The following is a 12,539-nucleotide window of genomic DNA, read 5'->3' as shown; positions in this document are numbered from 1 at the left end:
TTTTTTATTTAAGAGGTTTGCGGTGATCACTATTAAAGGCCAATAGATTATCTAAAATCCCTAAACTCAAAAAATTTCATTAGTATATGAGAATTCCTCATACCTTAACGATTAGTTGAATAAATAGTAGTTTTTTCTGCATTAGACAACGTTTTTAGTAAAAAATCGCTGTTTTAATCTCTAAAAATTGTATTAAAAAAATCTTATTCGTGAAACAAAAATTTATGCTTAAAAAAGGAATCGTTAAACGATACGACACGTACGAGAAAAATTAATTACGATCAATTGAAAAAAATAAGAAGATCGATTCAGTAGATTTTCGGTAATCGTGATCACGGAAAAACCATTTTTAGTAAAACGTCATTTCGAGATAATCGAGTTTCGAATTGCCACTGCTCTTGGTAGATGAAGCGCGCTTGGAAGCGCTGTAACTTTCGATCTATTTCTCGGATCTCTATAAAAATTTGAGGAAACATTCTTGAAGAGTTATACTTTCAGATAAAGTAATAAAATAAATTTCGATTCCATGAACAATGAAAAGACACAGAGAACAGACGTCCATCTTCAGCATTCAACTTGTGTAAAATCTCTAACGGTTTCGAAGGTAGTTCGGATATCCAAACCATGTGCGCTACTGTCGGCATGTTTTTTGGTGGCTGAGTTCGACAGAAGTGACAGCGGTTATTCCTCTACCCAGTCAAACTAGTCCGGAACCGGTTCGGACTTCTAGCATGAATTCAAGCTGAAATGCATCAACCGATTGAGTCGGAATCGTTTGTTTTCTTTGAATAAGATTCCATACTGAATACATTCACAATTTCGAACTGGTCCCGGAATGGATTTGACAGATAGTTGGGATAGGTTGGTGTGGCGGCGCTAGTGTTTATCGTATATTAATTTAAATGTTTACACACGTTTTTTAAATATTTTTGTTCGATCATGGATGTCTGTTCTCTGTGGAAAAGGTATGTATCCCCTTGATAAAAGTATGCTTAGTTGCTAAATTAGACAATATCTTCTCACAAACTGTGTTTTATTGAATTCTGAGATGATTATGACATTCATTGCTTTAGTTTTCAATAAAAATACAATGGTTTTTTTTTGCAAATTGTCTTTAAATTTTTAAAATCGATTTTTTTCAGTGTAGGAGTCGATGAGGAATTATTTTAAGATTTTTATTTAAAAATTTGATTAATTTTGTGAAAATCACTCCTACAACATTTTTTGTAGGATTTGTCATTTTTAGACTACAGCCATTTGAAAAAAATTGGTAAAAAAATTTGGCGGAGTTATGTTTTCAAAAGACAGTCTAGATCATTTTTGGAAAAACAAAGTATGCAAAGTGGCTTTTTGTGACAAAGTTCTCATGTACAGAAAGTTTCATTAAAATCTGAGAGGGTACTGCCAACATTTGTTCGAGTTGGTGCGAAATTGGACTATATCGATCGAATGCCAAGTACCAAATAAGCAGACAAATATTTTTTGATTATAAAGATAGGACCAAACCAGTGGGTGTTTGCTGGTAACCTTATGAAACGTATCATAAAACTTAAAATAGCCATATCTCTCGAATCTCTCGATGGATTATTTTGAAATTCACTGAGAAGATGCTTGGATACTGCATCTTTCGAATGCCGTATGCCAAATTTATGGTCATTTTTTGTTAATAACGGTTTTAGGAACACCGTGGTGTTGATGCTTTTAGTTGTTATTCAATTACATAAATACTATATTGAACTAATCAAATATCACCTGTAAACAACAATTTGAAGCTGATGTCCTGCATTAAATTGCATATCGATGGGTAGGTATGAGTTGTTTCTTGATCCATCTCCATACGACCAGTTAAAAAACATGCCGTTGTCAGCAGTATTTAGTAGGGAGTAAGGCATCATTCACTTACTTACGCCAAAAACCTTTTATATGACAGAAACGATGCTTTTGCACTTTTAGATGTCATCTGGAGCGCTGTATAAGGAGTAATGAGATGAAAATATCTATTATTATTTTGCATTGAATATTCATTTAGTTTATTGTGCTTTTCATTACCACGCGACAAAATCGATTAAAAAAATGTACACTGTTAACTCCAACCAGAAAGTTTAGAACAAATATCAGGTAAAATAGATTTATAGGTATTTGCCACGGACCGACGGCCTTAAGAAGGGTAAGGGTTACAGCGTTAAATTTGGGTGAAGCGAATTGATCAAAACTTTTGTACACATTATACTGTATGATTTCAATAACATTCTGAAATTTTTCTATGCAACATACCGACAAGTGACTTGGTGACGAAGCTTTTTGTAGAATGTCTCCGGAAAAAACGCGATTTGTGGTGTTAACTGCCATTCAAAAACTACTTAAGGGGGTCTTCTACTCTCACGGTTTCAAAAATACGATTTTTTTCTTTGTTTAATTTTAATTTATATGTATCTGAGTATACGCCACAGAAATGATTTGGTGAAAATCAAATTCCTCGGCATGTTTCTAGAAACCGTACCCATCTCCGGCCGTTTCTGAGATACTAAGCACGGCGCACCACGATGGCACTTGTCTATGGAAAAATCATTGTTTAAAGAATTCACCGGTCCATTCTTGACGGTTTATGTAAATGTGAGCGTCTGTGAATGGTTTCTTGTTTTTTTTGGGCACAAGAAAATCGTACGGAAGAAAGAATGCGTCTGACATGTTGATCAGCATATGGGTATGGAACGAGATTACGAAAACTGAATAAAAAACAAAGGTATCGGTGGGAAAGGAAAGGGAAAGTTGACGGACAAATCAATCGGTGAACTAACAATTTTTTATGGACTAGCGATTCGTAGAAACTAAAATTCTGTAGAACTTTGCAAAATGCAATCTGGGCTTCCCTCGAACACTGCATCCCATCGAACGAAAATCCTTAACGCTCAAAGTGTTCACCCGGCGAGGACAGTTGGTGCAAGTGGCGTCAGGCCGAAACAAGAACTTTAGAAACTTTCGAACATGCAGGATCTACTAAAGTCTATCATCTAATGATTTATTAGAAAGATGCTTAGGAGCTCACGCCCAAAACATTGATAAGTCTCTGAATATTGTAATCTGGGCCTTAGCGCCAAAACACTTCCACAAATTCTGGCAGGCTGGTGGTCAATGTTTCGACTTATTTGGCAGTCAGCATCTTCTACCATGGATTTTCACCGATATTAGAAGCTATGGAAGTGATGGGAATTGTCTTGGTGACTGACGCTGAAAGATGTGCTACTCGACTCGACGGTGAACGTATAACTCGTTCTGAATGCAAAGTGGATGTCGCGTCAAAACTGGCCCGAATTCAACAGAGGGAACAAAATGTGGACAACCAAGAACATTTTCCACGGTGTGTTTGGTAGAAGAAGTTTATTTGAAAATCTGCATCTTTAAAACTTCAGTATGTGATAGAATGGACTTTTCTCTTTCACTTGCAACCAAATGTAAAATAATCGGTCGGGGGCTTCAGAACAACTTTTTATTTTAAAAACTTTTTGTTCGAAAACTTATAGGTTTTGCAATGAAACTGTTTCACATTTTTGCCACTAGGTACAGCAGACATTGAAATATTACTAAAATTGAGAATCTGATGAGCAATTTCATTATCAACAAGTATGTAGAAAACTATGAAGCGATCTAAAATCGTCCGGGAAAATTATTAAAATTTTGTCTAAGTTTTAGATTTGTTTCTATGTTTTAATTGCCGCAACGTTCTACTGAATCGATTTTGTTGGCTATTTTCGGTAAATTTAAGAGAAATGAAAGCAGTGACATTGAAAGGCGGAGAGGTATTCAGTTATAAACTAAGAAAGGAAATCTATATTCCTTTTTTACTTTTTCATTTCTTCCCTCGCTCTGGAGGTTGGCTGATATAACCTTGAATCAATCTCCTTTTCCATCAACATCTTGTAAGATACAGTTGGCTTAAATTTAATCCTTTATATTATATTAATTTTATATCCTGGTTGACCGTTTCAAAATTAGTATAAAATGATGGATAAAAATCAGATTATAATTGCAGCATACAGTTTAAAAGTCCGATGTTGAGCTCAATTTAGATTTTTAATTTTCATTTTATCAATTACAAAAGCAAAACTGAATCTTGGTACAGTTCATGGCGAAACTTTCTTTTTCGATAGACCTCGTAGGATAGCATTCAATGGTTAGCGAACACGGCTATTACAGAAATAAGTACACCCACTTTTACGCGGTTTTTTGCGCGGTTTTTTTACGAAGTTTTTTACATTTCTTAGAAAAGAAATGAAATCAAATGTATAGAATTTGCACAAACTTTCAAGATTTTTTCCGAGGCCTGAGTCTTTTGTACCAATCGACTCAGCTCGACGATTTGGGACAATGTCTGTGTGTGTCTATGTTTGTATGTAACGGATAAACTCTCATTCATGTTTCTCAGCAATGGCTGAAACGATCTTATCCAAACTAATTTTAAATGAAAGATCTATCAGCCAGATAGAACGCTATTAATTTGTTTTTGATTCTGATGTTTAGTTTCCAAGATATGAATGTTTGAATGTGTAAAAATGGCGCTTTTGTTTTTTTTAATTATCTGCCGAAATCGACAGATTGTTGAAATCGGACTATTATTAAAAGACATATTTAACATTAAATACGGACGAAAGATTTTTATAATTTTCCATTGCCAGAAACATGACCAAAAACATTTTTAATCCACCTAACAGTGTGATGAGACATTTCTCATAATTCTTATCACTCTCTTCGGATATTATATCGCTTGAGAACATTTAGAACTTGATGCTTCGCGATGTTTTTGATAACACATACTACATGGGATAGTGGCAGGACTGAGAGAGTCGCTCAAATGAGCATAGGATAACATCAGTGCTAGAAATCTCAAACCAAATCAATGGGAAAGCGAAAAAATGGCCTATTAAATAGACATACCAACGAATTATTGTTAATGCTCTGTTAATAAAATATCTAAATTGTGGTGGGAAAACTGAATTTTCCTAAAGGGGTTATATATTGTACTGAGCCAAAAAAATCGAAATTTTTTTTGAATCGATTTGAAGTTTATGTCATTTTCAAAGCTCGCAGGGCGCTCTTAAGCTTTTCAGGGCGCTAGTATGATATTCACAAAACACTCTAGGTTACTAGTCTGATGTTATCTTAATTTGCTGGGCGCTTACAAATTCTTGTGGGCGCTAGTCTAATATTCTCATAGATTGCAGGGCGCTCTTAGATTCTCCCGAGCGCTTTTACGATATTCACATAGTTCGCAGGGCGCTCTCAAACTCGCTAGGGCGCTAGTCTAATATTCTCATAGTTCGTAGGGCGCTCTAAGATTCTCTGGAGCGCTAGTATAATATTCCCAAAGCTCGGAGAGCGCTTCCGCACTCGCTGGGGTGCTTTTCACAGCTCACAGGGCGCTAATATGACTCTATGGGGCGCCATGATATTCGCAGGGTGCTCTCAGACTCGCAGGGACACTAGTTTGTCATTTTCAAAGCTCGCAGGGCGTTCCGAGACCCTATGGGGTGCTATTGTGATATCCACTTAGCTCGGAGAGCGCTTCCACACTCGTTGGGGTGCTATTATGATATTCTCATAGCTCGCTGGGCGCTCTCAATCTCTCCAGGGGCGCTAGTATGACTCTATGGGGTGCAAGTATGGTATTTACATAGCTCGCAGGGCGCTCTCAGATTCTCTCGAGCGACAGCATAATATTCCCATAGCACGCAGGGCGCTCTCAAACTCTCTAGGGTAGCCTTATATTCTCATCGCTCGCAGGGCGCTCTCAGATTCTCTCTGGCGCCAGTATGATATTTCCATAGCTCGCAGGGCGCTAATCTGACATTCCCACAGCTTGTAGGGCGCTCTCAGATTCTCTGGGGTGCCAGTATGATATTCCCATAGCTCGGAGAATGCTTTCCTACTCGCTATATCATAGCTCACAAGGCGCTCTCAAGCTCTTCAGGGCTCTAGTACGATATTCACAGAGCTCGCAGGGCGCTCTCAGAATCCCTTGAGCACCAGCATGATAAACTCTCTAGGATATTATGAAACTCTCATCGTCCGCAGGGCGCTCTCAGATTCTCTCTGGCGCCGGTATGATATTCCCATAGCTCGCTTTCGGACTCTCTGGGGCGCTAGTATGACTATGGGGCGCTAATAAAATATTAACATAGCTCGCGAGGCGCTCTCAGATTCTCTCGAGAACCAACATGATATTCCCATAGCTCGTAGGACGCTCTCGAACTCTCTTGGACGCTACTTCGATATTCTCTTAGTTTGCAGGGCGCTCACGAGTTCTCTGGAGCGCTAGCATAAACACTCTCAAACTCACTAGGGTGCTAGTTCAATATTCTCATAGCTCTCCAGGGCGCTAGTATAACTGTATGGGGAGCTAGTATGGTATTCCCATAGCTCGCAGGGTGCTCTCAGATTCTCTCGAGCGCCCAAACTCTTCAGGCGGTAGTCCGATATTTTCATAGTTCGCAGAGCGCCCACAGCTTCTTTGGGGCGTTAGTCTAATATTCCTATAGTTCGCAGGGCGTTAGTCTAATATTCCTATAGTTCGATTTTAAGCTCTCTAGGGCGCTAGTATGACTATGGGGCGCTAGTATGATATTCGCATAGTGCGCGAGGCGCTCTCAGATTATCTCGAGCGCCAGCATGATATTCCCATAGCTCGCAGGGCGCTCTCAAACTCTGTAGGGTAGTCTGATATGCTCATAGTTTGCAGGGCGCTCTCAGATTCTCTGGGGCGCCAGTGTGATATTCCCATAGCTCGCCAGGCACTTTAAAACTCACATTGGCGCTAGTCTGATATTCTCATAGCCCGCAGTACGCTCCGAGACCCTATGGGGTGCTATTGTGATATCCACATAGCTTGGAGAGCGCTTCCACGCTGGGATGTTATAAAGATATTCTCATAGCTCGCTGGACGCTCTCAGGCTCTCTAGGGCGCCAGTATGACTCTATAGGGCGCAAGTATGATATTCACATAGCTCGTAGGGCGCTCTCATATTCTCTCGAGCGCAGGGCGCTCCCAAACTCGCTATTGCGCTAATCTGACATTCCCATAGTTCGTAGGGTGCTCTCAGATTCTCTAGAGTACCAGTATCATATTCCCATAGTTCGAAGAGTGCTTCCATGCTCGCTAGGGCCCCAGTATGATACGTAGTATCATAGCTCACAGGGCGCTCTCAAGCTCTTCAGGGCGCTAGTATGATATTCACAAAATTCTCTACGTTACTAGTCTGATGTTATCTTAATTTGCCGGGCGCTTACAAATTCTCTGGGGCGCTAGTCTAATATTGTCATAGATTGCTGGGCGCTCTTAGATTCTTTCGAGCGCTTTTACGATATTCACATAGTTCGCAGGGCGCTCTCAAACTCAAACTCTATAGTTCGTAGGGCGCTCTAAGATTCTCTGGAGTGCTAGTATGATATTCCCAAAGCTCGGAGAGCGCTTCCGCACAAGGCGCTCTCAGAGTCTCTCGGGCACCAGTTTAATATTCGCATAGGTCACAGGGCTCTCTTAAATTCCCTAGGGCGTAAGCCCGATATTCTCATAGTTCGCACGGCGCTCCGAGATTCTATGGGGCGCTAGAATGATATTCACATAGCTCGCAGTCAGCATATCATGGCGCTTTCAGATTCTCTCGAGCGCCAGCATGATATTCCTCGCAGGGCGCTCTCAAACTCTCTAGGATATTTTGAAACTATCATCGTCTGCAGGGCGTCCACAGATTCTCTCTGGTGCCAGTGTGATATCCCCATAGCTCGCAGGGCGCTCCCAACCTCTTTTCATAGTTTTCATAGTTCGCAGGGTGCGCACAGATTCTTTGGGGCGTTAGTCTGATATTTCAATAGTTCGCAGGGTGCTCTCGGATTCTCTGGGGTGCCAGTACGATATTCCCATAGCTCGCATGGCGCTCCCAAACTCTCTAGAGCGCTAGTGTGATGTTCTCTTAGTTTCTAGGTTTCCCACAAATTCTCTGGAGCGCTAGCAAATATTTTCATAGTTTGCAGGGCACTCTCAGATTCTCTCGTGCGCTAGTACGATATTCCCATAACTCGCAGGGCACTCTAAAACTCACTAGGGCGCTAGTTTGATATTCTCATAGCTCGCAGGGCGCTCTTAGGCTCTCTAGGGCGTCAGTATGGCTTTATGGGGCTCTAGTGTGATATTCACATTGTTCGCAGGGCGCTCTCACATTCTCTCTGGCGCAAGTATTTTGTTCCCATAGCTCGTAGGGTAATCTCAAATTCTTGAGGGCGCTAGTCTGATATTCTCATTGTTCGCTGGACGCTTCTGCACTCTCTAGGACGCCAGCATGATATTCCCATAGCTCGAAGCTTCCACACTCACTGGAGCTCTAGTATGGTATTCTGATAGCTCGCAGGGCGCTAGTTTGGCTCTATGGGGCGTTGTAATGATATTCACATGGCTCGCTGGACGCTCTTAGGCTCTCTCGAGCCATAGCTCGCAGGGCAATCTGAAACTCTCTAGGGGACTGATCTTATATTCTCATCGTTCACAGGGCGCTCTTAGATTCAAACACTTTTACGATATTCACGTAGTTCGCAGGGCGCTCTCAAACTCGCTGGGGCGCTAGTCTGTTATTCTCATAGTTCGCAGGGCGCTCTAAGATTCTCTGGAGCGTTAATATGATATTCCCATAGCTCGGAGAGCGCTTCCGCACTCGCTGGGGTGCTTCTCATAGCTCACAGGGCGCTCTCAAGCTCCCTATGGTGCTAATATGACCCTATGAGGCGCCAGCATGATATTCACATTGCTCGCAGGGCGCTCTCAGAGTCTCTCGGGCACCAGTTTAATATTCGCATAGGTCGCAGGGCTCTCTTTAACTCCCTAGGGCGCAAGTCCGATATTCTCATAGTTCGCACGGCGCTCCGAGACTCTATGGGGCGCTAGTATGATATTTACATATCTCGTAGGGCGCTCTTCGTTTCTTTGGGACGCTAGTATGATATTCCCATAGCTCGCAGGGCGTTCTCAAACTCTCTAGGTTACTAGTCTGATGTTCTCGTAGATTACAGGGCGCTTATAAATTCGCTAGTTTAATATTCTCATGGATTGCAGGGCGCTCATAAATTCTATCGAGTGCTATTACGATATTCACATAGTTCGCAGGGCGCTCTCAAACTCTCTAGGGCGCTAGTCTAATATTCTCATAGTTCGTAGGGCGCTGTAAGATTCTCTGCAGTACTAGTATGATATTCCCATAGCTCGGAGAGCGCTTCCGCACTCGCTGGGGTGCTTCTCATTAAAGACGCTGAATCCCTCTGGATAAAGACTCGCCATCTCTATCTTATTCTTATTATTTATCAGTAAGTGTCATTCCAATCGAGCACGAGACCTGTCAAAAGCCCTCATTCCGAAGAAAATCGCTTCGAAACCTCCTGGAACGAGGGCCATTTACAGGTCTCGTGCTCTATTGGAATGGCACTGACAGATAAATGGTAAACAACGATTGACGTGTCGAGTCTTTATCCAGAGGGATTCAGCGTCGTTACGTCTCATAGCTCACAGGGCGCTAATATGACTCTATGGGGCGCCAGCATGATATTCACATTGCTCGCAGGGCGCTCTCAGAGTCTCTCGGGCACCAGTTTGATGTTCGCATAGGTCGCAGGGCTCTCTTAAATTGCCTAGGGCGCAAGTCCGATATTCTCATAGTTCGCACGGCACTCCGAGACTGTATTGGGCGCTAGTATGATATTCCCATATATTGCAGAGCACTTCCACACTCGCTGGAGAGCTAGTATGATATTCCCATGGCTCGCCTGGCAATTAGATAGGTGGGCAATAAACTTTCCAAACTTTCAAGGCGCTTTCAACCGGTTTCAGTATCTTTGGGGCGCATATAAATGAGTATTTAAGCTTATGAGGCGGAAATAATCTATTCTAAGTTGCAGGGTGTTTTCAGGCTCTATGGGTCAGTAGTATGAGTATGTTGGGCTAACGGGTAGGTAGTATGCTCATGGGGCGTTATGCGAATAGTCTATCCTAACTTGCCGGGTGCTTTCAGATTTTGTGGGGCGCATATACTGTATCTCTTTGGGGCGTTGGTATGAGTATTTGAGCTCATGAGATGGTAGTGGATAGAATATCCCAACTCGTAGGGCGCTTCCAAGCTCTCTGAGGTGCATATGGCGTATTTCTGTGGGAGGCTAGCATATTTTCTAGCTCAGGCGCAATGAAAAATCAAACTGATTAAAAAGAATTCTTGTTAGGTGCTTTTATGGTGTTCATAGTGAATAGTTTGAATGTTTGTGGGGGCAGTAGATGATACGCTAGCCAAACACGCAGGGTACAAATAAACTGATTCAACCATCATGTAGGTTTATGATGCACTTTTATAAACATACTATAAATGCTCTTAAAATTTAATCATTGGGTTGCGTGTAACACCCGTTTTTTGTGCGAATTTTAATACTGTACTGACGAATGAAGCCATCATATTGATAACGATTTTAACGCAATCCATTTTTTGCATGCCGAGGTATTAAGGTATTAATTATCCCCTCCACTAAATCGCTCAAAAAGCTTTGATTTGTTTTGTTAATTGTAGAAGATCATGTCTCTTGAGGCACGAATCTGCTCTCATTGCATAATCACTGATACACTGAAATATCCCTTTTTCAAAACAACTTTAATGATGAATACAATAATTACTCATCTGTTAAACGTTCTATCAGATCATTTATGTGTTGTATACCATGTTTAAAATATATGCATTACTAATATTCTTTAACCCTCAGAAAGGCAAGTTCTCAGAGGCACGGCTGGTTACAATAATTATCCTCTAATTTGAATAAACTTGTAATTATGAACAGAAATGATGCAGCTTTTTCGGGCTTTCAATTCTCTCACTGATAGAAAGCCAAAAAAGACTTAATATCACCGGGTTTTAGGAGCAATGCCTGTTAAAGCCACGATTTTAGCTTGCCTTTTTGAGGATTAAGCACTTGAAAACTTAATTTGCTGTAATGAACACATAAAAAAGGAGAGATGCACAGTAAACTGGCTTGAGCTATTTTAAGTTTTATATAAAACGCTATATAAAACGAGAGAAAACATAGATTTGAACTCACGACCTTTAAGTTGATCTGCTATAACGTTACTAACTAAACTATATATATATATATATATATATATATATATATATATATATATATATATATATATATATATATATATATATATATATATATATATATATATATATATATATATATATATATATATATATATATATATATATATATATATATATATATATATATATATATATATATATATATATATATATATATATATATATATATATATATATATATATATATATATATATATATATATATATATATATATATATATATATATATATATATATATATATATATATACATTTCGAAACCGACACGATATGGCCCATCAAGTAAAGTATGAAAATATTTTATTATTCATTCATTTCAGGTGTTCGGCAAGGAAGAGCTGAATGGTAACAGCAACTAAAGAATACGAAAGTTTAGCAACTTTGATACCCATTGAAGTATCTAGTTATTCAAACGCGAAGACGCGACAATTGCCGATGATCAGCAGTTCTATCAACTTCCTAACACTTTGTGATGATGTAATATTGTAACTTACAACTTGAACAACAATGTTGTTCTATCAGAATAGTTGTGTCTCTTACTGGCTCGATCGACAGTCACTCGGTTTTCATGTTTTCTTGAGCATCTGATGCTTAGAGCACTTTTCAATTTTTCCCATTGTTACAACGTCTTTCGTTGCGATTTTAAGTTCCAATTCTGGGTGTTCAACATATTGAATTAAAATGAATTCTAGGAAAAATATATCCAGTATATCCATCTACAAAAAGGCCTACTACCATTACTTTTACATAGGGTAAAAAGGAAGGTACCTCACTAATTCATAAATTACTCGGCCTACAATCGATGGAATGCGTATGAATTGGGTTCAAGAGCTTTGCTTCGTTGTTTTGAATCAATCTAACAACACAAATGCCCTGCAAACAATGAAATGCCCGTATTTGAGAGCAACGAAAATTCGAATTTAGTGCCTCAATTGTCGCCCAATGCGTTGAACAAAGATGGCAAATAGAAACATGGTGAAAATAAGCTCATTACTTTATAAGTTAAAGGTATGGGTAACGGGGCGTTGGGGCGGGACAGATCGGTTCGAACGGTACATATTAGAGACAGCAACGCTATGTTCGCGCTAAAACTATAAAGGTTAGGGCGATTGAATCCCAATAACGACCAACAAAAAAAATATTGAATGTAATTTTTTTAGGGTAAATAGGCAATTTTGTTACCCTAAAGGGTGAATTTTTAGTCGGTTTGATCGTATCTCTAACCGTTTCTGCAGAATTCCACAAAGGGCGCGCAGTATCTCAAAAGGTAGACAATCTATTTGCCTCTAGTAACGTTAGAAGAAAGGTGACTTTTTTAGCCTCACAAAGTCATGTTTCCATAAAATCATTTTTACTGATCAA

General features: G+C 39.9%; 1 protein-coding gene across 11 annotated transcripts in view; it reads right to left on the bottom strand.

The window, feature by feature from the left end:
* The window catches only part of LOC131682955 (adipokinetic hormone/corazonin-related peptide receptor variant I-like), a 1,078,244-nt gene that overhangs the window by 1,023,589 nt on the left and 42,116 nt on the right, over window positions 1-12,539 (bottom strand). For 7 of the 11 annotated variants that reach the window (XM_058964777.1, XM_058964781.1, XM_058964787.1 and 4 more), the window contains exon 2: window positions 1,753-1,968. In XM_058964777.1, coding sequence (XP_058820760.1) covers window positions 1,753-1,895 — 143 coding nt within the window. In that variant the 5' untranslated portion in view covers window positions 1,896-1,968. The remainder of the gene's footprint in view (window positions 1-1,752; window positions 1,969-12,539) is intronic. The other 4 variants (XM_058964785.1, XM_058964782.1, XM_058964783.1 and 1 more) reach the window with 1 other exon arrangement.

Source organism: Topomyia yanbarensis, chromosome 2 (assembly GCF_030247195.1).
Source record: "Topomyia yanbarensis strain Yona2022 chromosome 2, ASM3024719v1, whole genome shotgun sequence".
Taxonomy (NCBI): domain Eukaryota; kingdom Metazoa; phylum Arthropoda; class Insecta; order Diptera; family Culicidae; genus Topomyia; species Topomyia yanbarensis.
The sequence above is the reverse complement of the archived record's forward strand: the minus strand, read 5'-3'. Positions and strand labels throughout refer to the sequence as shown.